At 35.7% G+C, this 27574-nt stretch overlaps 1 protein-coding gene across 1 annotated transcript in view; it reads left to right on the forward strand.

Moving 5' to 3' along the window:
• Positions 1-27574, forward strand: part of LOC145684808 (uncharacterized) — a 109027-nt gene that overhangs the window by 39053 nt on the left and 42400 nt on the right. The window contains exon 7 of the mRNA XM_081757176.1: positions 998-1071. Coding sequence (XP_081613302.1) covers positions 998-1057 — 60 coding nt within the window. The 3' untranslated portion in view covers positions 1058-1071. The remainder of the gene's footprint in view (positions 1-997; positions 1072-27574) is intronic.

Here is a 27574-nt window from a genome sequence, read left to right on the forward strand (position 1 = left end):
AAAATTTTGCCACGCACCCTAGGGGACTGCATGACACACCAGTGTGTCGCGACACAACGGTTTAGAACCACTGTTAAACAATGACCGAAAGTTGTTTCTAAAAAATGCCTAAACACACTGATTTATTTTTTTGTAGTGTATACAGGAAATTGTTAAATTCTTGTATACAATCTTTTTTTAACTGTGTGATAGGTTTAGGATGTAACTATTTTGTAGTGTTTTAGCAATATAAACTCATGAACATATATTTAAATTTGGTAGTACAACAAAAACCGCAACTTAATTCTATTTGAAATTATAAGATATATTGAGATAAAACTTGTCGAAATAAAGCAGAAATATATTTCCAAGTCGAGAGTCTTAAATCTCAACTCGTCTGGTGCGCATTCCTATTGTTCAGATACTACTTAAACAGTAGATCCTGTTGTATATTGCCTAGGTGTTGAAATGAGATGTTTTACACCAATCAATTGAGTTCCTGATATTTTGGGCTAATAATAATTATTATATTATTATTTTCGTTAATATTTTTATGTATGTACTTTTCAATTTCCTTCTTTGCCTATAGAGCATAATCGCAGGACATGAAACTCAATAAAACAAACAAGTTATGGAAAGATAGATGATTTTATGCCCTGTCATTCCTAATATAAGGTCATATTACTAACTATCGCAACTCAATTTTTGTTGAAAAAGACGTACCCATAAGCATGGGACCTGTTATCTATTCCGAAAGTAGGGCTGTGTTGCCCGTGCCTATGAACATACTTTATCACATTAGCCGGAGAAGAAAACTACACAGTATAACGTGATAATTGTTTTTACAAAATCGATAATTGTTTCAATTAAGAAAATCCGTTGTTTCCCAGAAAGAATCTTGTAGACAAACATGAGGGTCCGTTCTTTTACAATTTCTACCATCCACACGTAAATTTAACCGTACATCTCACAATGTTATTACAAAATAATTTATTATGATTTTCTAAATTTATTACAGCTTTGTAACTTCGTGATGATGGAACCCGAAGAAGAAATTGAGGAAAAGGAGGAGAAATAACGAAGATCAAATAGGTAGTATAGTCACATATATTAAGTAATATTAAAATATTTAGATAGATGGAATTCCAGCAGAAGCGTCTCTTGAAGGAAGTCACATCGATAAAAAAATAACATTTAGCACCACAAGCTGTATACATATTTTAAATTTCCTTCTTTAGTTTTTAGCGTAAAATATGTTGTTTACTGATGTGACTTCCTTTAAGAGGCACTACTGAATTTTAGACATCTAACTTGAACAAAATAATATATTAAGCCTGTAAATCATGTCGTTGTTTTTCTTCTTTGGAACAGTGCTTTTGTGAAAAAAAAACTGATTATTACTTTACCTATACTTGACCAACACTTACATCTCAAAAGGAGTTTGCTGAAACATAGAGAAACTACTCAGTCTGGACATCTTGTCTTAAGTTGGATTATACTTATGAAAAAGATTCTTACTCAGGAAGAACAAAATGTATGTAGATTAACCTGAACGTCATGTCTTACTTTAAACAAGTTTCAATGTAAAAACTCACTTTCCCAAAAACAAGAAAACTAAAGAAACTTGCTCATGAACGCCTTGTTCTGGCTTAGAAAATGTCTTCGTTAAATATGTACTTGCTCAGCAAGAAATACAGTTCATCCTTAACATCTTTTCTTATGTTATACTATACTATATATATATATATATATATATATATATATATATATATATATATATATATATATATATATATATATATATATATATATAAAATCAAAATTTCTACAAAAACAAGAAAATTATCTCAGTGTCTAAACACACTGTCCTAGATTAGACATGTCTATAGTTGAAAAAAGATTATAGTACAAAACAATGAAAGTTGTTCAAAATGATAATCTTATTTATTCATTTACAATTTTCTTCTGTATTTTCCGGTAAATTTTCCGCTTTCAAAGAAATGTCTATAGTAAAGTGCTAGTACACCACACGGAAAAATTACTTAATTAAATATTAAACAACTATTCAGATTGTAGTTTTGAACATGAACATAATATATTGCTTGTGAAAATTGCAACAGTAAGCCAGGGGTAAAAGTAGCAACACTAATAAGTAAGGTTTCTCAGCTGATACACGCCGATTTTAATCAAAGTTCACAGGTTTGTAGAACAGCAAAAAATAATTGACACATATTTTTTTATAGCGGCCCATATGCATATTTAGGTGGTATAATAGGTAGAGATGCAAGGGCTCGGAAAAAAACCGGCTGTTTTGGAAAAAAACTCGGTTTTTTCTGCTTCGCTTTTTTGCTTGGGAAATTTTGGGCTTTTTTCAAAATTCTGCTTTAAATTGATAAAGCAGACTTTGTTTCGTTTCTCTATAACACAAAAAGTCATTTAATTAGTGGTTGATGCCGATAATAATATAAAACCTCGAAAATAAAGCATGAATTTCGAAAAGCTATTTCAAACTATTTTTCTTCAACATATTTACATTATGAATCCCAAAAAAGAACCAAAGTATATAATAAGAATTTTTTAACCTCCTATATACAAAAGTAAGCAGGGTTGGCAAGAACCATGATTGTTTTTGAAAATGCCAAAAAAAAAAAACTTTTTTGGGGGGGGAGTTTAAACCAGTTTTTTTGGGGGGAGTTTAAACCAGGTTTTTTGATTTAGATATTTTGCTTTATGTACTTATATTACATATTCACAGAAATAAGTTTGTTTCGCCTTGGTTATTATGCAACAATGGGGTTATGCTGGAAGAGGTCCCATAAGTAGGGATGCGCTCGAGTCGAGTCGAGTCGAGATTTAAGCCTGTCTCGACTCGTCTCGAGAAAATGTTGTCTCGACTCGTGTCTCGACTCGAAAATATGGTCCTGTCTCGACTCGACAGTCTCGGTCTCGACTCGACTCGAATTCGAGTCGAGACGTCTCGAAATTCGAGTCGAGACAAAATATACGAGTTAAAATATACACACACATCAGCAAGACCGTTATGACTACCTACCTAATTGTTAGTATGTCCAACTTTTGGCACGAATAACAACGGCAACGCGTCTTGGCATGGTCGCAATGTTCCTCGGTGGGTCGCTGGAGAGTTGGCACCACATATGCACACACAGGTCATCTAATTTCCGTAAATTCCGGGGAGGGGATGATGCACCCTCACGTTACGTTCAATCACATCCCAGATGTGATCGATTGGGTTCAGATCCGGAGAGTTTGGGGTCAGCACATCACTTGGAACTCGCTCCTGTGTTCCTCGAACCACTCCATCACACTCCTGGCCTTGTGACATGGTGCATTATTTTGTCGAAAAATTCCACTACCGATGGAAAACATGGCCGTCATGAAGGGGGTGTACGTAGTCTGAGAGCAGCGTGCGACACCTCGGCCGTCATGGTGCTTTGTTCGAGCTCCACTGGACACATGGATGCTCACCTGAATGTTCCCTAGATAATAATTAAGCCGCAGCCAGTTTGTCTCCGTCCCGCAGTACAGATGTCAAGGAGCTGTTCCCTTTGAACACGACGTATTCGCACCCTCACATCGTCATGATGAAGAAGATATCGGGATTCATCAGACAATGCAACGCTCTGACATTGTGCCAAGGTCTAGTGGCGATGGTCACGTGTTCATTTCAGTTGTAGTTGTCGATGTCGTGGTGTTAACATTCGCCATCGTTAGGAGTGTTCGGTGCACTGTGTGTTCAGACTAGTGTTGGGAAGGCCTGTGATAAAAACGGAAATTTTGGGTAAAAAACAGTTTTTTTTTTACTGTTTTCCCGAGCTGGGGAAAAACCGGAAAATTTGGGTATGATCAGAATCATCATTCTTGTTAATCACAGAATCATTTTAGTTAATATGTTAAATCAAACATATATTTCATAGAGATATCTTCATTGTTCTATGTAAAATTCCGGAAATTTTGAAACCATTAGAAAAAATCATTTGTTCGGAAATATTGGCAAAAACAGGAAAATGTATTTTAAAAACTATTTGTTGGCCTGATGCTAGTGATCTTACTTGCTGTAACATGTCTGCAACATATACAGTGGGAAGTGGAAAATCCGAACTAATTGGGACCACAGGTATTCGGTTTTTCAAATTGTTCGGATTTTCGAAAATGACCAAGAAAATGTCTTTTAGGCTTACATATACTGTACGGTATGTTCTTCTATCGATACAGTGGTTATTCAGTACATACAGTAATTACAATACCGTAGGTAAGGCTACTTACATTTAATGTTTCTGAAGAACTTGCTTGTACTCTAAGTCACACTTAAAACTTATAGGCCTAAGAAAAAAATAAAAATAAAAATACATGACAAACAATTACATATAAATGAACTTTTGTAAAAACACTGACTTCACATAACGTCGATGGACACGCTATTGTTTGTTTATCGCTAGCGTTAAGACAAAATATAAAAAGCTTCTAGGGACCGCGTTCGGATTTTTGACGTTAGGATTATCGACGTCCTAGTATATATACAATGTATTTCGCTAACGGAAAAATACTTAAAGCAACAGGTTTTAATTCTACTTTACACACATATACCGCACAAGTGAGTAAATTTGAGCAGCGAGAAATATATTAAATGAAACTTCCGTTAGTTATTACAGACTAGCAGAATATCCGTTATTCGCACGGGGAGAATACGTTTCATTTTTGGACACAAAGGGCACCAAAACTGTCACCAATGAACTTGTGGAGCCCCAAAACTATGAATTTGACATTCATATCGATAATTTTAAATTATCTTTACATGTCACCATCCTCCTTAGAGTACCGGTACTGAATTTGTGGATTTAAACGGCATCTTCTGTTCATCTCAGCGAGTATGGATTCGAGGCCATTTTCGATCATGTATATATATATATATATATACACAGAGGCGGATCCAAGGGGGCTATAGCCTCCCCCTTCACACTCAAGTATACACTGCATAAAATGGGCTTCAATCCTGCTTTACACTGGATAAAACTGCAAACTATGGTCTAGCCCCTCCCTTGATCATATCCTGGATCCGCCACTATATATATTTTATATATATACTGTATATAATGCTCAAAAAAATTAGGGGTTCAGCTGAAATATCACACAAGACCTTAAGATAGTGTATGAATAAGCTTGTGTTTGCCTCATATTATCATACAAGAAGGAATGCTTTAAGATACACTAGAAAAATGGGGCACATACTGGTGTTGGGGCACGGAAAACCTTGTTCACATGGCTCATGACACAAGACGGTTATGTGTGCACCTCTCGAACTGCTCACAAACAGGCAAGGCAACAACACTGATTGTTCCTTAATATGTCATATGATCACTTCGAATAGCCAACAGGGCCTCGCACCTGCGTGGCATGGATTCAATCAGATTATCGATGAGTTCTTGGGGGATGTTGTGCCACTCATCCAGAAGAGCGACTTCCAGCTCTGGAATGGTTGTTGGATTTACTGGCCTAGCAGCAATTCGTCTGCCAAGCATTATCCAGACATGCTCAATTGGAACGAGATCCGGAGAGCATGCTGGCCACTTCATTCGAGCGATACCCTCAGCATCCAGCATCTCATCCACTAACCGAGCTATGTGAGGACGAGTATTGTCATCCATAAAAAGGAACGAATCACCAATGGCACCAGCATAAGGAAGAACAAGAGTTTTCGTGATCTCATCCCTATATCTGAGAGCCGTCAAAGAGCCATTTCGGATGATGTGGAGCTCAGTACGGTCACCAATGCTGATTCCTGCCTACACAATCAGTACACCACCATGATACTGGGGTGTTTCTCGCACAAACATGGGATTGTGTCGTGTTTCACATTCTCTCCAGATGAGAACACGTCGATTATCAAGCTCCACACTGAATCGAGAGTCGTCAGAGAACAAAACATTGCCCCATTAATTGCGTCCCCACCCACGATGTTCCTCCGCCTACGCTCTTCGATCAACACGGTGTCGTGCAGTTAATGGGACACACCATAGGCCTACGTGTGTAGAGACCACCTTCTCGAAGGCGATTGCGGACCGTTTGAGTAGATACTGTGCGTCCTGTTGTTGTTCGGAAGGCTCGCGGCAGCAGAGTTGTATTCTGACGCCGGTTTTGACGGGCTGTTAACAAGAGATAACGATCGTCAATGGCTTTGGTTGCTAGTGGACGGCCCTGTCCTTGTCTTCTTTGAACACTTCCAGTTGTTTGAAATCGATTCCACAATCGGGAAATCACACTCTGTGCCACTCTTATGGCATGTGCCACCTCCCGCCATGACTGACCAGCTTCCAACCTCATTGAGGGCCGCGGTGCCTCAGTGGTAGAGCGTTCACCTCTGGTGCTTGGGGTCCCGGGTTCGATCCCAGCCCCTGCCAAGTGAACTTTGTGGAGTAGAAATGGAGCTGTTTCTCGTAGACAATAGATTTTATTGCCCCCTTAATTGCTTTATTACCTAACGACTTTCGATGTCAATATGGCCGTGTCGGCCTTGGGGAGGTTTCTGGGGGAGGTGGTTTTATTACCCTGTTTGTTAGGTGGTTAGACGGGTTCCTGGAAAAGGTTGAGTGTTAGGAGGGATGGAGTAGTTTCTAGAAAAGAGGATGAAGGACATGATTTTGATAGGGTTGTTTCTAACAGCTATGCTATGATCAAATTAATTATTCTTTTATTCTTTTATTTGTATTCTCCTAATAAATTACTCGGAGCAATTGTACTGGTTCGCTTGCTAAGCAAGCTCCTTATTTATTAGATCGCTTTTTCCCAAATCGTATGCTAAAGCATACTCCATAGAACAATCTCTGATTGTGATTATATTAATTAATTCTTTTAATAAATTAATCGGAACAATTTGTATTGGATTGCTTGCCCTACAAACTCCTTATTTATTGGATCGCCTCATTAGAAGCTCATTATAAAAATATTATGTTCGAACAATATGTGTGCATACTAGAAACGCTTGTTGTTAAATTTGATTGTGATTATATATTAATTAATTTGACCATTTGCATAGCAACTTGTATTTTTTTGTTCTTTCGTATTATTTATAATAATACTCGTTGTTATAAATTGGAGGGAATAAACTTTATTCATGCGGGACTTCTTTATTTCTCGAACACTGTGTGAGTATACTAGAAATTTTGTGTATAGAATATGTATGTATACTTCGGTACGATAGGCATTGCTGATACATATACAGAGCGTGGTGCTTGTACGTCTTTCGCTGGTGAACTTAAGACATGAACTGAACTTTTCGCGCGCTTTTTGGAAACTCGTTGGGCAAGAGGGAAAGATGGCGTTGTTGGGTAACAGGTGCGTGTTAAAACATGAAGACAAATACAAAGGAAAACCGACGACACGTTTAGTACACATCACAGAGTGCCGACAGAGTAATAAAAACAAGTTTGGCGCCAGGGTAGGTGAATACAAGACATTGTCGGCGAAGAATACAAAGAGGATTGAGGTTGTGGCAGGTAAACATGTTGAATCATGCCCCTATGCTAATTGGTAATAGAAAAGAAGTTTTGCGCGGCGAATGATGAACACGTGATTACCTTGTGGGTATGAAAATACTTTAAATACGGGTCATAGCGGAAAATATATATAGAGACACCATGCATCTCTTTGAGAAAGAAGAACACTACGAGGTTAACACCGAAGCAATATCCGATGCTGAAACAGAAATATACGAATCATCGTCAGATGAAGAATATGATTTTGATGATATAGAATCACCAGTGCTAACAACAGTTTCACCAACACCACCGTCATCTCCAGCAGTATTATCAAGAACATCACGATTTTGGGGTTTAGATTGTTGTTGTAATAGTCAAAAGGTGGATCGTGAATGTATAAAGAAGGCTATTGAAAAATGGGATTTCATCGATACATTAATATGCGATGGATGTAGAGAAGGAGCCCCTCACGATTTTGCGCATGATTGTATGAATGTACACCCAGAGTCATTGGAAACCCGTGCATGGAGTATTATTGCAAGTCCTAGTGTTGAAGAAGATGTGTTTTACTTGTATGCAAACACCCATATTATTGGAATATTAACAAGAGAAAAATTCTATGAAACGTATGTGGAATTATTAAGTGATACAGACTATCTTCCGGAATTACTGGACATTTTCATAAGAAAAGACAAACGGAAAGCGAATATTTCAGATTGAGAAAATGTATTCGAATAGAGTTAGTGTTTCATGTGTGTTATGCAGTGATGAAAACATTAATGTGAACTGTGTATTAAAAACTATAAAAGTATACTTACGTAACACCAATCCAATTGAATGCATGGAATGCAAGTTAAATCTTCCTCATGATTGTACTCATCTTCATAATACTGGAACATTTGCAACGAAGTACTTATCTCTTGATAAAACTCTTAGTGAACTTTTTGAAGTTTTTGAACAAGAACATAGTGAAATCTCATTTATATGGTTTATGCGTAAAATTTGTGATCTTTTAAAAAATACAGAATTTGTTGGACAGATTATTCCGTTTTTCATTTATCACACAAATGAAATTTCACCATGTGTAAATCAATATATTATCGATATTCAAGGTTTTAAAATGTCTGATAATGAATTTATCATTCGTGAGTTTTGTTTAACTGCATGCGATGATACAGTAAATTTCCATTGCTTGGTAAAATCACCAATAGATTATAATTTATTATCATTAGGATGTCAAAAACAAATTGATTGGTTAACTTTAAATTTACATGGTTTGAAATGGAATAGCAAAACTGGATATACTGTATCATGCATACGAAACCTTGTATATCAATTATGTTCAAAGAATTCATCCTTTTATTATAAAGGTTTAGAGAAATCTCTTTGGATTAAAAGAATATTTGCATTAGATAATGTCATTGATTTAGAAACAAAACATTGTCCACCATTAAGTGAATTATGTGGAAACACATTTAATGATTATTGTAATTTTCATACAAATATTGTAAAGAAATCAGGATGTGCATATCGTAATGCACAACAGTTGAATTATTGGTGGAAATATGAAAGATCAACAGCATTAACTAATGCATTATCAAGATTGTAATGATTTTTCTTAGGAATTGTAAATAAAATGCAGGGATGTAAGTTTTTAAAAAAAAATTATTGAAAATTTAAAAAAAAATTGTATATATGATAAAAAAATAAAAAAATTGTAGACATATAATAAGAAAAAAATAAAGAAATAAAAAAATTATTTCTGTTTTCTTTTTTTAAAAAATTTGTTCACATGTTTATAAACGATATCATCATTCTTTTTCAAATTTTTCTTGTTAAACATTTTTAAACACTTTTGAAATGATTGAGTGCGGATAATATGATGCAAAAAGAACAACACAAAATACCCGCACAACACAGAATTATCATGCTGATATTGATGATTATTCGTAAAGTACATTTTAGTATTTTTCGACAAAAAGTTTTTTATTTCTTTGGGAATGTCCATAGCAAGACTGTCAAAGTAGTACCCATGTTTTTTCTTATTGATGTACACTGCGACCCAGTGGGAACCAGCAGAATCAGATGTATCAAGATTAATCACAAGTGCAGCAGGAGGTTCTACCGTTACAGGAAGTCTGTCAATAGGGTAAATTCCAGTAACACTTGCACCAGTCACTTTATCACTTAGTAACACTTTTAACAATTCGTCACTATACATGATGAAGATTATTATTTTTAATTGTAGAAGGTATGTAACTATCACTGTTATTCACATGTAAGACATAGTCATACACTTTTACATATTCACTATACAGTAATGCTTCATGAACACTGCACCTATATTGTCCGAAACGATGCTTATTATGTGCACACCGATGAACGTGAAAACTTAATGCAGTATACTTTGGACAGTTTATTTCTTCTAAATTTGTAACTTCTCTTTGAAGAATTTCTTGAAGAAAACACTTTCTATTTATTCCGTAGGTGTATATTGTTGTAGTATTTGAACAATATGATTGAAGTATTTCTTTAAGATGGGAATATTCTACATCGCCTTCGTGCCAGGTAATGCCATACACATTCTCACCTAGATATTTGTTTGTACTTACGATCGGCTCAGCTAACTTATTTAAAGGAAATGGTGGTTTAAAAATCCAATTTTGGAAAAAGGGAACGTCAGGATTTACAATGGCTAATTCTTTTACAATAAAGTCATCTTCGTTATCATGATACGCCGAGAAGTGTACAACAACCCTCATCCTACTCAACTGAATAAATTAGAAGGTGTTATCAGTATAAATATTTCTATCTTTGTCTACTTGTGCTAAAGAATCGAATTGTGCGTACACAATGCATGTAACAGGTTCAGTTAAAGTTTCTGAAAATGATACTTTTAAATTTACAGGGGAATCGCGTACCACATCCCACGTGTTGTCGTCTAAAGTTCCTGTTGGAGATAGAATAAAAGCATACAGAGCATATCCGTTTGGATACTCATCAAGAGTAACAGTATGTGAATAATTTTGATAATATATACCAGTACCTGAAATCAAAGTATAGTAACTTAGAAGATATAAATTGTTATTAAAATCAGGAGTGAGGGGGTTGGGAGGAAATGATTTTGAGCCGACTTGTAATTGCAGTTTGTTAACGTTAAAGTTTTGAAATTCAAAGGGATTAAGATGTGATTTCCCATTGAAGGCTGTGTTGGAGATGAAACCAATAACCAGGCCTTTAGGAACATTACCCAGGAAAAGATTATCAATGTTGTAAGAGTTTACTTGTGCAGGTATAGTATAAGATCTTGTCTCCACTTTCGTCAGAGGTAACTTGGCTGTTTCCGAACCCATTCGTGTATTTAATTGCATAGCTAAATCTGCAGCTACATCAATACGTCGTACATGAAGAATAACTTCCTCAAGTGCAACTTTATAACTTGTATTTTCAGGAGACATTAAGCAAAAATTATCTTTACTACGATGTAGTTTTACACGTAAACTTACTTTGTTAGGAAGCATACGATCTAAACTTACAATATCAGTATGAAGACGTCCATACATTTCAAAAGATTTACTATTTTTCACCTTATTAGCACGTTTTTGAAAACCAGCATTTGTATTATCTAATTTATTAAAATTTTTTGCAGTATCTTTATGCCACAACCCACATGCTAAATGTGTTTGAGAAGCATCATAAGAATAATTTAATAATGTTTCAATGTATGCACGATAAGGATAAGATCCTGATGAGGAACTAATTAATTTATCATTTAACGAAATATCAATTTGACTAAATAAAGAATGTAAGAAATTATTTACCGGTGCAACAGTATCATCATTAGCTAAAGTTGTACCATCAGCTTTAGTAATTTTACAACGTACATAAACATATAGATATGCAGGATGAATAAATTCCCCTGTTTCTCCTGGAATAACAAATTCAATAGGTCCTTCTGAGGTTAATGTGGAAATAGGACGATATTCAGCATTTGTAGTTGCTTCAATAGCTGTTTGTGTCATTGGTATAGAAAAGAAATCAAATTCATTGGTACAACATTCAAAACTACTTGAATTTAGGAGCGCCATTATGAAAAGATGTCGTGTATATGTTTACGTTTTGTTGGTGGTCCAAACTTTACAATTGCAGGAGCTTTCCTCTTGCGTGACCGTCTCTTGCCGTTACCAGTTAGCAACTGCCCAACTTTATTAATTGCTTTTGTCTTTAAACTATTACCAGCTTCTTTTACACGCGCACGAACAGATTCTTTAAATGGTCGATTTTCTAATACATCACCCGCAACTTGCATACCGGTTTGTAATGCTTGACGTCCTACAGTTTTTGCACCTTGTTTAAGAAATGGTAAAGCAAAACGAAATAATCCTTTAAAGAAACTACCTATACCACGTCCCCTTTGATATACAGGTCCTGAAAAATATGGTATTCCGCGCCCACGGTGATAAGTAACACGTTTTGCTCTCATCTTTTTCCTATAATTATTATTTAGCAGATGCAGGAGAGCGTTTAAAATGTAGTGTTACGGTCAGTGTCCCAGAACGAAATGGCAAATTTCGCCCTGCATGATCTTTTAATAGTATTTCAATTGTGTTAAAACAAAATTTTGCAAGTGGCATATAATGAATATCTTCAAAGGTAATTGTTTGAACTTTTCCGTATTTAATATCAGAGATTGTTGCTATACGTAATAATGGTGCTTTTGTATCACCTAAAAATTGATATTGTATAATATCTGTATATATAAAAATTTGATGTGGATATCCGATATCAACATATGGTTGTTTGAATCCACGAGATTCTTTAACAAGATCTGATTTTTCAGAAAAACCTAATTGTAAAGCTAATGTAGGCGACAATGTAACTGATTCTACACGTTCATCACATTCAACATGCACAACATTTGAAAAACTAAATTTTATAAAACTTGATATTGCGTTTAATTCCTCTAGTAAATGATGAATGGATGGATAATATCCAACAAGAATTTTACTTTTCATAGGTTCTGCATTTTTAAATTTGTACCATATAACATTTTCACCTTCAGTAACATTATAACATGTTAATGGAATATGTACTTCACTTAATCCTACATACCAATCGGATTCTGATAAACGAATATTATTTTTTAATTGATTAATAAAATGTGTTGGACTATTTGTAGGATATACATCTGTACTAGCATTTGAAACTAGTGTAATGTAAAAACTATCATCAATACTTTCAGAAATCATTTTCGTTTAAAGTGAAGTGTTAGGTTTGAAGTTCCAAAACGAAATGGTAATTTTAACCCGTGTTCATCTTTTAAGTTTACTTCTATCGTATCAAAATATTTCTTTTCAACTTTAACATAATGTGGTGAGTGAAACACAAAAGATTTTACATGACCGTGTTGTACATTATACACACTAAGTTTTCGAACTAATGGTCCTATATTTTGTTGTTGTTTTACAATATCAATGCAAACATTAATTGTATTGGGAATATTATAATCTAAATCACATGGAAATTTTCCACGTGCTAATATTAAATCAACATTTCTAACTTTTGTGTATATAACTTTTTTAACATCATACGTATTTTCATTAATAAATCCAAAAATGTGTTGTAATCCTGGTGTAACACCAATCATACATTGATCTTCTAATTTCAAAGAATGTTTAATAACAATTTGATTTTTATTTTTTAAATAGTGTAACATACGAGCATTTTCAGGAATTAATTGTAGAATAGATTCAATTGATGAATAATATCCAGGTGTAATTGGAACATGGTGGCGTTCAACTTTACCATCGATAACACTAGTAATTATAATTTCTTCATTTTCACCAACATTGTAAAAACTCCACGGAATATTAATTTGTGTTAATGCAACACCCCATTCCCCATCACGTAAATCAATAGGTTGTGCCAATTTAACTCGAAATGATGATGTTGTATTATTATCAAAAAGATTGCTACTTGCATTTGAAGGAAGAGTAACGTAAAAGTCGTGTGTAAAGTTCGAATTCATTTTGCAGACTGAATAGAATCTGATCTAATCCACGAATTCATACTTGATGGATATCCTAACCATTTTACATACATCCACCCATTTTTACGTTTCAATACTTTTTCAATAAGATATGTTTTCTTTGAATTTATAATTACTTTTTGTAATTCTTCTGCATAAAATATTCCTTTAATTTCCTCACCGTTCCAATCTTTTAATTTGTAAGTGACAGGATCTGACTTTATACATTTGTCAACAATAAATATTTCTTGTGACCATTTAGGTAAATATCCTTTTTCTAATTTATGTTTATACTTACTAACACGAACATAATCACCCGAACTAAATTTGCAAGTTATATTTTTCTTATTCTTTTTATTTCCGTATAATGTTTCCCACACTTGATTCACATTGGAATCATTTACTTGTGCAGGTGCCATTTTAATACTTGAATGGTATGAATGATTATAATTTTTTACAATTTGATCTAATACATTAATATAACGATAAGTATTCTTTGCAGTAAAATAACGATACAATCTTTCTTTTAATGTACGTATAAAGCGTTCTGCTAACGCACACTTAATTTCGGAATGAACACTATAATGATTAATTTCATATTCTTTAAACAATTGTTTTACATGTCGATTATAAAATTCACCACCTAAATCTGTTTGTACGTTAAACACAGGTAACTTGAAATTTTTAAAAATTTTTGTTATTGCTTTTACCATTTCAGGACCTTTCTTTGTTTTTAACGGAACACAATATGCATAACGTGAAAAAATGTCAATACAGCATAATATATATTTATAATTATTATTATACTTTGCAATATTTTGCATATCTGCTAAATCCATTTGTAATGTTTCATTTGGTGCACTAACATAATACTTTTTACGTTCAAAAACTTTACGAGCTGGTGCATGTAATGTATAAGCATCTTGAGAAGCTAACCATTTTTTAATTTTCTTTTTAGATAACTTTGTTTTGCGTTGTAATGTTTGTATACTTGATAAAGAATCAGGATTTGAATAATCATAATATATTTTGGATAATTTTGTCATTTTACATACTATATTCTTTCCAATGTTTAAATAAATTAGCTACTACTGCAGGACTAGGAGATTTTCTTACTTTACGAATACGTTGTCGTCTACTACTACTACTACTACTTTTCACTTTTGATGCTGGCGTGCTAATAGGTGTACCAATAAATTCTTTAGGAACATTAAGATCTTCTAATAAATTTTTAAATTCATGAATACCTATAGGATTTCTTGAATATTTTCTTGTACGAACAACATCATTTACTAAATCTATAATATTTGAACCTGGTATTGTTTTTTCATGAATACGTACTGTACCAGACTTATCCCACTGAATTTTATTACAACTTGTCAACTGTTTTAATAATAGATCTGTTTTCCTACGAAGTGTTTTCGGTACTGATTGTAAAATGTCTGATACAAATGGTAAAATAGAAGTATTGCTATCTTGTTTGGAAGTTGATGATGATGATTTTTCTTCTTCTTCTTCTTGAATGATAGGTAAAGTAATAGGTTTATGTGAAGAAGATGTATACTGTAAATAACGATGCAAAGCTTGTTGATATAATTTCCACTTTTGTTGTACACTAAGATCACGACGTTTTAAGATGTTATTCATTTCTTCATCTAAACGTGATTGATGTGAATCTATGGATTTAAGATTCGATTGAATTTCATGTACAGCATTTTCAGGAACTAAAATCATTTTACGTAATTCTGACATATTTAACGACTAAAAATACTGCTTCCCACTGCTGCAAGAAGTGGTCCCAAGATTAACGGTAAAAGAGCACCACCTTTCTGTAGTAACAACTTTTTCTTTTTATTCAATGCAGTACGTTGCTGAGATAGAGCACGTAAGATCTTTTTATGTCTACGTAAACGTTGCTTCTGACGAGAATTTAAAGGGATGTTTCCTTTTATTGTGTTCTTAGCTACTTGAGATATTGTTCTTATTAAATCCCCTGAAGCATTTTGTAAAATTTGTTTTCGTTTGGTATTCTTGCATTTGCACAGTGCACGGAGCGTGCTGTAGTGTTGTTTCACCTTCAACATCTTGATGCAGACTAAACAAAAATTTCTGTATGCATGTCTTTTACGTTAGCGTACACATACATGATTTCATTCGGAAAAATATTTGTACGTATTCGCAATGCATCGTTTGTTTTTTGTGTCAAGTCAAATAATAAATAAGTGTGAGGCTCTCGTGTTACTTCTTCGAACACACTCACGACTTCTTTACTATACCGAGGCATAATTTGCCTTGCTAAATATTGTATTTGTAATTTATCACGTGGATTTTTAAATACTATAATATAATGTGCATTTAAACTAATATCACGTGCATGTTTTCCTTTTGGAAATAAATTTTGAATAATAAATATTACAGTTAACTTTTTGTGATGTGCATACTTTGTAAATAAATTAGCAACATCACCATTAGTTTCTGACATTAAATCATCAAGTATTAATAATGAATTTTCTTTGATTTCAAAATTATTCATGTCAGGTATTCCCTCTACAAAACGTATTTTCGCATTTGCATCTAATTTTGGTATTACTGCACCATAACACCAAACAATATCATTAAATTTTATACTAAACATTTGATCATGTTCATTAAGTAAACGATTTACAAAACAAGTTTTACCAGTCCTTGAAGGACCAGCGATTAAAATAGTAGAGGGATGTTGAAACTTTAACATCTTGTAATCAAATGAATGCATACAATAGAGACTCTGCTTTATATACACACTCACACTCACACATTGAATTTTAATATTTTCACAATCATTGATTGTTCGGAGTATACATAGTAATGAAATGGATAAAAAAAATCACTGGGATATAAGATTAAAGCTGAAGTGACTAGTTTATACATTGTTTGCACAGCAAACGAAAATATAAAAAGAATAAAATAAATTAAGAATAAATTAAATAAATTAGGAATAAATTAAATAAATTAGGAATAAATTAAGAATAAATTAAAAAATAAATATTTTTACAATCGATGATGGTTCGGGGTTTCATTACACGAAAGAGACACGCATACAAGTCACATTCACTCATTCGTGGGCCTATAACCGTAAGGTACACTTGCACGTTTTCGTATTGGTTCATCGTCGGTTATGTCAGGTTCGTCAATCCGTTTTCGTTTTTTGTTGACCTCACGGTGTGTCTTTGTCTCTCTACAGCTAAAGATACGGAACCCCGGTCTACGAACGATGCTATTTGGGTTTTCTATTACTGTGGACTCTAATTGTCCAGACACTAATTTATAGAAACTCTCAAAGTTAATTTTCTGAGAGGTCCTATCATTTAGTGTTATCCCCCTAATTTTGTATATATGCCGAACATCCCCTTGGGCATTTGTTAGCCGCATAGCATAATTTTTACAGCCAAGACCAATAAAGGTTGTAAACTCCCAACCTTCAGGAATTTCATTCGTCAGATCACCCAAATAGTTTCCGAGCGGTAACAAGGGTTCCTCATCTTTTTTCTGTAAGTACATGATACTGTCAGTGTCACAGTAGATTACTCTGTCAGGTCCTACAGTCGTCAGTAGTTCGTAAAGTCTAAGTCTAGCCCACGAAGTAATAAATGCGGCTAGTATCACATTGGAAAACTCCAACGGAACGTTTTCATTTTCAATGTCTCTGTACGTGAGAATGAGATGGTCACCATCAATTGGCACCACACTTTGAATTTCATACCTTGCCGTAGTTAAATACCTAAGAAAGGTAACCTCATCACTAACGATTATACTCTGCGACATGTCTGTGCGTTGCCCCCACTTACCATACAATGAATTGAGGTATAGCTTCGCACACTGCCTCAATCCCGGGTTCATCCTAATATTGTCATAATTTAATCGTATGCCTTCATGGGCATAATATTCTTCGATATATTTTTGTTTGTCTTCTTCAGTGGTGCAGTAAGCAGGAAAACCAGAGGCTTCCTGCTTCATCTGAAGGAAGGAATTCACGTAGGTCCCGAACAGCCCTCCTGAATTCCCCTCTTCAGGATCTAAAAGTTCAAATTCCCATATCTCATGTATATCGATTATTTTGTAACCTTTTTTAAGAGCAAGGTGTAACTCTGGTGTACAAAATGTTCCTGTGAGAGCATACTCAGCATCGCTATGGGTACATTCGTTAGTGTTTTCTTCTTCCATGCATGTGCGGCAAAGGCCGAAAAGTAATCGACCTCCCGCAACGTATGGTAAGATCGGAAAGTAGAGGTCCTTTGGAGGGACGATTGTGCATTTGACTACACCGTGAATACTTTCCACATCTGGAAAGTCCGGTCCCGTGTGAATCTTAGGTGATTTAACCGGCATAGGTTTACGTGCCATCACCTAAGGGTATAACGATGTTACATCGGCGTAGGAAATTCGCTCATCACTCGCACAATTGACGTAGGAACGAAAGACCTCCGTGCGACCACCGTTGTAACAGTTCTTAGGAATAAGAAAATCAGGAAGATTAGTACAACGTTCTTGAACAAACTTTTGCACTTTCTTATCCGTCTTTACCTTATTGTCCCAAGAACATTCCCATATTTCGTATAGGTTTACACCTATACTTTTCAGGTACCTACGGCGGCGCATGGTTTGCTCATATCGTTTTTCCATCGTATTGTACGAGTCCTGGGCATCGTGCAAAACCGCGTCACGGTTAAAGGGGAAGCAAAGGCGGCAGGCATGGAAATAACACCCGTAAAAGTCGAAGGCAGCGTTGAGTCCTTCGTGCCATCCATCGACCTTGTACCTACCAATATACTTTTCCCCACCTCTCCTAGCATGCTGGATTTCTATCCCTAATTGGTCTTCCATATACATAAGCCATTGCATAGCTTTTGTACTATACTTGGTCTTATGATGAAATCCCAACGCGGGAATGATAGGAATAGTATTCTCCGGTAAGTGCAAGGTACGATATGTCCGCATCGCAAGACTTGCAATGGTAGATGATGTTATGAAACATTGCAAACCCTCCGTTTTCTCTTCGATGATATCGCTAAACTTAATGACCGCTTCTGTTAGAATTCTAACATCATTCTCACAATAAGCCAGCATATCCCTCTGCAGGTTAAACTCCTCGCCACTTTCCGCACGTTCTTGGTGCCAGGCTTCCAGTTGTTTTCTTTCTTCTGTGCTTCGACCTTCAGGGTCATAGTATTCAATCGGAGGGTAGGGACCAACATAATTTTGATTTTCTTCAGTATTGAATAAATATGGGAAATCTCCCTTCTTTAAATTTTGACTAAGGCCTAACGTTTTTGGTAATTTGGATAATTTGACGCCAATATAAAGGTAAGAGTCGCGGAAAAAGATACGATTACCTATGCTGATATTAAAAATCTTTTGACCCTGAATAAGGACACTAGGTACAATATGCTGGTCTTCTATTAGAGTTCTAAGACAGAAGAGACCATCGTAGCGACTACCATTATGGGCGATTGCCACGATCTTCTGAAAGACAGGACGCTCTACTAACACGTGGTTAATAAAAGCCGTCATTGTCTTAAAAGAAAACGAACGATTTCCAACATTGTCACCGCACGTTTTACAAGGCTCATCAATACCTTTTCTTATACAGGCGTGACAAACATGACGACAGCACACCAGTACAACTTCGTGCTCCCTTTCACCGCGATCATTCGGTGCCTTCAACATCGTCTCTACATCATAGGTGATGTACATAAACCTTTTCGTATGAACAGGTCGCTGTCTCTGAACAAAACATGTATGGTTTGTATCAACATATGCGTGGCACGTTGAACAGAAATGTTCACCACACATGTGATCAGATTTTCGACCTCTCTTATCAAAGATGACGCCGCAATTGATGGAGAGCTTTACATTATCACATACAGATCTAGCCGATTTATTAGGTGTCAGATGATTATTAAAGCATTCACCTTCAGCAAACTCTCTATTGCATGCATTGCATTTAATTTTGTTTGCAGTATAGTCCCGTTCGTGAGTATGTTCGCAATAAGTACAACGAGTTTTACACTTGTGCGCATGTGACCTTTCATCATAAGCTTCCAAACAATAATAACAATACTTTCGTGCCTTGAGGAAAGTTCTAATGTTACGAATGGGTTCGAAATGACCAACGGTGTTACCTCTTCGATAAAGGATAAAAATCTTATTTTCTGCAGGTTCTCCCGGGTAACGTACTATATATTCCCGGTTATTCTTTTCATGCTCCTCATAAACTACGATTTGATATTCCCCTTTCAAATATGCTTGAAAGAGTTCTAGATCGGAAAAGTCACAACCTTGCTTACTTTCAACGTTAACCCCTGCCATCTCGCAGAGAACTTCTGCTTTAAGAAGCCATGTATCGGAGTTTTCTCTTTTTAAATTATACAAATCATCTTTTGTACCGTGGAGCTTTACTTGGCCCCATACTATGGCCATAGGGAGACAGTAAATATTTCTATTTTCAATACGAATTAATCGTTTTTCTAAGTAATCTTGATATTTTGCATATTTGTCAACGGCACTCGTTGTATTATTTCTTCCCTGGCCGTGCATACTCTCAGCGATATGGAATCGAAACAATAGTTCTTGCCCCAAAAGGAACACTTCATTCGAATTTAATACACGTTCGATTGAAGTGAGGACTGTCCTAGCAGAGAAATTGCCCTTTCTTCTAAACGGAACGTACACTGGTTTGTTGTTGGTACTATTACTACTCTCTATGTATAAGCCAATGTAGTCCGAGGGGCGTGCATTGGAGATCACATGTTCCAACGCAAAATTAACTAAGCTTTCGATATAAGCCTCTGGGTTATTAATATTCCTTTCATCACCCACAGGTCTGACGGCAATTTCATGTCCCGTAAGATGAAACTTACGAAACCTTTGTCTGCTTTCTCTTATAACTTCGAAATTACTATTTCTTTGATTATCCCCGCCATTATTATTATCACTACCACTACCACCTGTACTACCACTATTAGGACTACTAATAGTACCAGTTGTACTATTGTTGTTGTTTATGTTGCCATGTCCAACCATTGCTGGAACATTGGCATATGACGGGTCAGGCTGTGGAGTAAAAATCATTTGGTCCCCATAGTCATGATTATCCTGTACACAGTATTCAGGCGGATTGTATACAGGATTTTCTCCCTGGACTTGTTGCGTGGGTATATCCACAGCATTGTCCTCGTTTTGAACCAAACTCCTCATTTCTTCAGCTGGTATTTCATCGGAATTTTGAGTGCCAATCCCATTTACTTCATCCAAGAAAGCTAAATCTTCATTTGTTAATTGATATAGATTATTAGGACTCAAGTTATGATTTTCTTGAGGGGGCATGACTATGGCATTATTTGTGGATGGGATTAAGCACGGTTCCGAAACAAAGCGCGTGCCAAAATCAAAAAAGTTCGATAACTCTGTATCTTTTATCCTATCCACCTGACCTTCCCCACATGATAATAAATAAAAGAGTTTTGACTGCGCCGATTCGTAAGTATCACATGTACGGAAAAATCCATACAAAAATAAATCTAATATATCAGCACTGCTTACGCAGTGCTGGAGAAGTAATGTATCATTACCTTCGAAGGCACGAAGGGCGCGTAGGAGTGCGTCGCATCTCCCCGACCCCCGATATCCCAGCCTGTTCAATTCCATGATGGCTTTCCAGGTACTGAAGACCCTCGGGTAGTCGTTGAAACCGCGCACCAATTCCTGGAGATAAATTTCATCAACCATATTCAGTTCTTCGCTTGGGCAGAAGAAATCCATCTGAAAGAAATAAAACAAAGAAAAAAACTATTTTGAGTTATCAAGTTGACGTTAATATATCACTTGAATATAAAAGAGAGAGAGAGCACATTCAATTACTTTCAACCTATAGTTATATTTTAATAATATGTACATAAAAAGCAAACACTTATTTTCAATCTATAGTCAAATAATAATATGTAAATAGCATGCAATTTGTTTAATTTATGAAAAAATCAATAAAATATATTCACTTATATTGAGTTGTAATCTATTCTTTTAAAATATCCACACACTATAAGTCTCTCTCTGTTCATTAATATTGGTTAAATACAGCTCAAATATGTATAATTTCTTTCTTTTAAAAACAATAAGTGAAGAAATACACACCTTTCAAGCCTTAGTTGTTCGTTCACAACACCAGAAAAAGAAGAAAAAATGTCGACTCTGTGTCGCTGTAAGGCTAAACAAGAATGTTTGGGTGTTCTATTTGTGCTGCTACCACCACTCAAGGTTCGGCAAAGCGTCAATGTCTGGAATACAATAGGCTTGAATCAATTTCTTTATACTTTATTTAATAGTATTAAAACTATATAGTTAATTAATTAAGATGCGCTAAAGCTTGTCCTTGATCTTACACGTACGCTGCCGTGAAAGGAAATGATACCCCTACACACCAAATGCATGTTATATCGTGTCCTATCATGTATTGCACAACCACTACTACTAGTGACACCTATCGGCAAAAGTCATAATTAAAAATTAGTTGTGCGTTGAAAGTTCCGCACTGCTGACGCGTGTGTGACAAAGTTCCGTATATTTCTCAGGTAAGTATAGTATATATGTTTTCAATGTGTAATAAACCATAGCACATGCTTGTATATTCTGTTGGTCTTAATATTCTATCAAAGTATTGAAAATCAAACACGTATAAGTAAAACTATTGGGTTAAATAAGGAATATAAACCCAAGTCTTTCAGTGACAGAACGAGTATTTACTTAAGTGCTGCGGTACCTCATCATTTCAGGGGGATGAACCCCAGTCTTTCAGGGGGATGACCCCCTCTACTAGTACTGCTGCATACATTTACATTAAAATCCTAGTGCCAAAAAAAAAAGACGGGATAAAACCGAGATCTCTCACTCCAAATCCATATATAAAACAAGTAACGTTCAGTAATGGGTGGTATTACTCTTAAGGACGGGTATAGCCCCTTTTCTCTACGCAAAAGAGTGCATTCAGTAATTAAAAGTTATGAGGGGAATTCAGTCCGGGCATAGTGCCCCCTCTTCTCCACGCAAAAGAGCGCGTTCAGTAATTGGAAAGTTATGAGGGGGAATTCACTCCGGGCATAGTGCCCCCTCTTCACCACGCAAAAGAGCGCGTTCAGTAATTGGAAAGTTATGAGGGGGAATTCACTCCGGGCATAGTGCCCCCTCTTCACCACGCAAAAGAGCGCGTTCAGTAATTGGAAAGTTATGAGGGGGAATTCACTCCGGGCATAGTGCCCCCTCTTCACCACGCAACAGAGCGCGTTCACACTGCATTGGATTCTCTTTCTGCAACCCCTAACAAAATATTTCGTATTTCATTTCATTTTTACAAAGCCAATATTTATTTTTCTCACTCATTACCTTGCTTAATATAGAGTTAGTATGTACAAAAACCATGTGACTACCATATGATTAAGATTCTGAATACTGCATCACATGTTTAAATACGCAAGTTCATTTTTCAAATATATTCCCAACACTTCTCACTCAATTATATTCGTTTATTCGTCATGTCTTGGAAAAGAGAAACATTTGAGTATTCACTACGTTTCGTGATAGCCAAGCTATTCTAACACGAATTCAAAGGGAAAAGGCCGTTGCTATGATCCAAAATGAATCAATGAACGTAGTTCTTTTCTTTCGAGTCTAACTGTGGGAAAGAAAAGTCTACACATTTACGTAAAAATTGCAATATTCACATGTATCTTGGAAAATTGCATCCACTACAACTAAGAACTCTTTATATAAGTACATTTTTCAGTATGAAAACACTTTTTTCGCGGTTCTGAACACTTTTTTGTTCACTTCTGAACACTTTGTGAATACATCTGTGCACTTAATACTGACTGATTTTCTAAATATTAGGGATACAAGCAAGACAAATGTCTATCTTTTCTGTTGAACTTAATTATTTTACACTAAACAATATATTTTGAACATTATCTGTAGTAAATATTGAATATGTATGTGTTCTAAAAGTGTTCTTTATGTGTAAACTGCTTATTTTCCGAAAAGACAATCCAATATGAATACAGATTCATGACAAATCATTCAGACACAATGTATTTATATAAAATCTACCATCAAAAATATTGGACAGTACGCAATTCAGTTTAATCACAATTTCAGTTATAAAGATTTAAAGAAATTGCACACTTGATTTTTGCCGTAAAGTCCATCAGTGGCGGGTCTTAAGGTAGATTGTCAAACATTTCTAAAATACCAACTATTATGTATTAAACTATAAAGTATCTCATTGACGGTTCTTAAGGGATGTCCCCATACATTTCTAAAACTATAAGTCCCTCCGTCAATGGCGATTCTTAAGGGATGTCACTACGCATTTCTAAAACTATAAGTCCGTCCGTCAATGGCGATTCTTAAGGGATGTCACTACGCATTTCTAAAACTATAAGTCCATCTGTCATTGGCGATTCTTAAGGGATGTCACCACACATTTTTCTCTAAAAAGATTAACACTGCCAAGATATTTTTTGTGTCCCCGCATATTCTTAACTATAATAATAATGCTAGTTCCATTCTTCACTCTTTCCTGTGGTCAACTTGTCCAAAAAACGCAACCGAAACGGAATCAAAACTCAAACATAGTCTTCAAACAATTTAAAAAAAAAAAAAAACAAATATTTCGTTCCTTCGTGGTGACCGTTCAGGAAGCTAGCTTTTCCGGTGTTGGACGTTATGCCCCCGCATGTATGAATCCCCCTGTTTTGGCAAACACAGAAGGCGTTATAAGTCACACGCGGTTCCCGCAGGTTCGGGGCGTTATGCCCCAGTGTATGGATCCCCACGATTTTCGGTAAACACGGAAAGCAATATAAGTCATGGGAGGTTCCCCTGTTTGGGGGGCTATGCCCCCATGTATGGTTCCCCGGTTTTGGCTCGATATGCTCCCCACAAGTTAAAACATATTGGCAAACTCTTAGTTCGTTTCTACACTGTGTTAATTATTTTCATAAGAAAAACAATATGTGTTAATTTTCTAGGGGAGTCCCACCATTCGATACTTATGCAAATATATCTAATCAATTATAATGATATAAAACTTGAATATAATATCTTCTTTGAACAAAACACAGAAAAAAAATCCAGAAAAAACACTTTAAAGAAGCAAGGCAGAAGACTTCACGAGCAAAATTGTTAATACAGGAAATGTGTACTCCATTTATATAATATATTTTTTATTTATTCATTAACATAAGGGGAATGGAATAGGGGGAGAAAAAAATAAAGTAAATGAATTTGCCTTGTAATACAGCATTGCCTCAGTCTGCAAAGAAGCAGAAAAGAATTCCTTTGTCGGTCTCTTGCTGAATCGAAGCAAATATTTCTTTTCTATAGAGGTAATACCATGGAATTTTCACACAATACCTAAAGTTTGAAAAACATCGCCAGCATGTCCGAATTCGTACCTCAAAGACGCCAAATTGTCGTATTTTTCAGGGTAATAGTTGTTTACCAAGCAATAAAATTCGTTAGCTGGGTTCCTAGATTTTAAAATCCGGCTTTATTCAGTAAACTATATAGCTATCATTTTCAATAACTTGTATCTTGCCGAAAAGAACAGCATAATTATTGTATGTGGCAAAACACAGAAACCATTCTACGGGTTCTTTTTTGTGTGTGTGTTGTTTTGCAAACTCAATATGAAGGACAACCATTTATTCATCAGGTTATTCGCATTGAGTACAAGGACACCCTGGCAATACCTTGTTTGTTTGTCCAAACAGGGTAGTGGGCGGGGAAAAGGTTGTTGATCGCAACTGGTTTGAAGAAAACATCCTTTGTGAGGAAAAATGTGTCAGTTGTCGCGGGGTAAAATCCTGTTCACACAGGATGCAGCCAAAGAGAGGCGGGGAAAGGCTGGGGAAAAAATGTATGTCACTTGTTGCGGGTGGAAAGAGAGGGTAGAAACCTGTTCACACAGGATGTGGCCAAAGAGAGGCGGGGGGAAGGGTTGGTTCTCCCGTTCACTCAAACTAAAGGTAATGATTGGCAGGTATCTATCTCCCATGGTTAAACATTGCAGGCGGAGCAAACTGGTTTTTCCTGGCCAATCATATCGCAAGGTTGTTTGCATAGGGTGTGAGAAACTGAACTTCATTCTTCACCCTCAGTATTGCAATGGCAGTTGGAGAAAGAACACAGGAGCTTGCGTATCTTCAGTTCTGTACCGCTGAAAAATAGCAGAGTTAAGTCTGTCATTTAAGAACCACACAAGCTAAACGAAAGAAGTGTAGTTCGCAACAAGAAAAATAAATGAAAATAAATAAATATTTCTTCCTTTCCTTCCTTTTTCCCTCCCATCTTAATACTTTACTCCGTAAAACAAAGCACCATTAAAAATCGTTGCTAAACATTGGAGCTTAAAGGGTGTAATCATATTCATTATTCATAATTTTCTAGTTCAAATAAGAGTGTTCAATTAGTTACGAGCTTTACAAGTCAGATCATAATTAAATTAATGGGAAAAAACCTTGTGGGAACTAGGGACCGCGTTTTAAGCCATATACTGAAGTTCTAATTATCTAAATCATAGTTCTAATTCTAATTTGATTATAATTTCGATTCAAGAAACGTATTAAATCATGTTTAAAGCTAGGAACAGCGTTCAAAGTCGTATCCTCAATCAAAAACCGTGTTGGATCGCGTTCAATGACGTATACCATTGCTCTAATTATCTAAATCATGGTTTTAATTCTAATTTGATTATAATTTCGATTCAATAAACGTATTAAATCATGTTTAAAGCTAAGAACAGCGTTCAAAGCCGTATCCTCAATCAAAAATCGTGTTGGATCATGTTTAAAGCTAGGGATTGCGTTCAATGACGTATACCAATGCTCTAATTATCTAAATCATAGTTTTAATTCTAATTTGATTATAATTTCGATTCAAGAATCGTATAGGAGCATGTTTCAACAAGAAAGGAGGTCATTCCACTTTTCCAAACAACCTCTATTGCACAAGTAATAAAACCACTTCCCCCAGAAACTTCCCCCAAGCCCGGGGCCGGTCTCCCCAAGGCCGACACGGCCATATTGACATCAAAAGTCGTTAGGTAATAAAGCAATTAAGGGGGCAATAAAATCTATTGTCTACGAGAAACAGCTCCATTTCTACTTTGTGGTGTACAAACACCGTGTGCGTGGGTTTTCTCGGGGTTCTCCCGTTTCCTCCCACTTTCTTCATTCCACCCTTTTACTCATCTCTCATCATCACCGTCTCCTTTAGCCTAACCGGCATAACCGTGGAACGCAAAACTTAAAGATTTTTTTTCCGGCCCGCATACAATTATAGCTTAATTTGCAAATCATCGCAAATGGAAGTGTCACCATCGATATTAGTGACCGCAAAAACTATGGATTTGACACTAATATCGGTCATTTTGGATTACTTTTACATGTCTCGGTATCCGACCTCCCCCCTCCGGTGACCACTGGCCCGAATAGGGTGAATTTATAAGTTAATGTGATCAGAGTTTCACCATTGATTTCAGCGACCGCGAAAACTGAATTCGACAGTAATATCGGCCATTTTCTACCACTTTTACATGTCCCTGTAAGCGCATCCTGAGACCCCCTGGTTTGAATTAAAAAAAAAAAAAAGATTCATCTTGTTCTGGGGCCTGGGCCATGGTACCTCTGACTAAAATTTGGTAACTCTCGGTCCACTCGTCTGGTCCCCAGGCTGCATACAGACAGACAAACACAAACTATTTATTTTATTTATATTAGACTAGATAGATTCTTGCAAATTATGCCAGATTTTCATATTATCTTTCCGAACTAATTTTAAAGACCCGCTCCTACTTATCTTTATATATATACACAGTATATCTATATTTATATCTATCTATATCTATATATGTATATAACAAACGCAGGAATTACACCCTAAATAACGCTCCTGGAGGACCCCTTTCTCAAAAAAAAATGCTGGAGAAACACTTGGAGAAACTTCAGTTTTCGTGCCAGACGATTACCGAGACCTGGTGAAAAAA

This window comes from Thermobia domestica, chromosome 5 (assembly GCF_964235325.1).
Source record: "Thermobia domestica chromosome 5, izTheDome1.hap1.1, whole genome shotgun sequence".
NCBI classification, from domain to species: Eukaryota; Metazoa; Arthropoda; class Insecta; order Zygentoma; family Lepismatidae; genus Thermobia; species Thermobia domestica.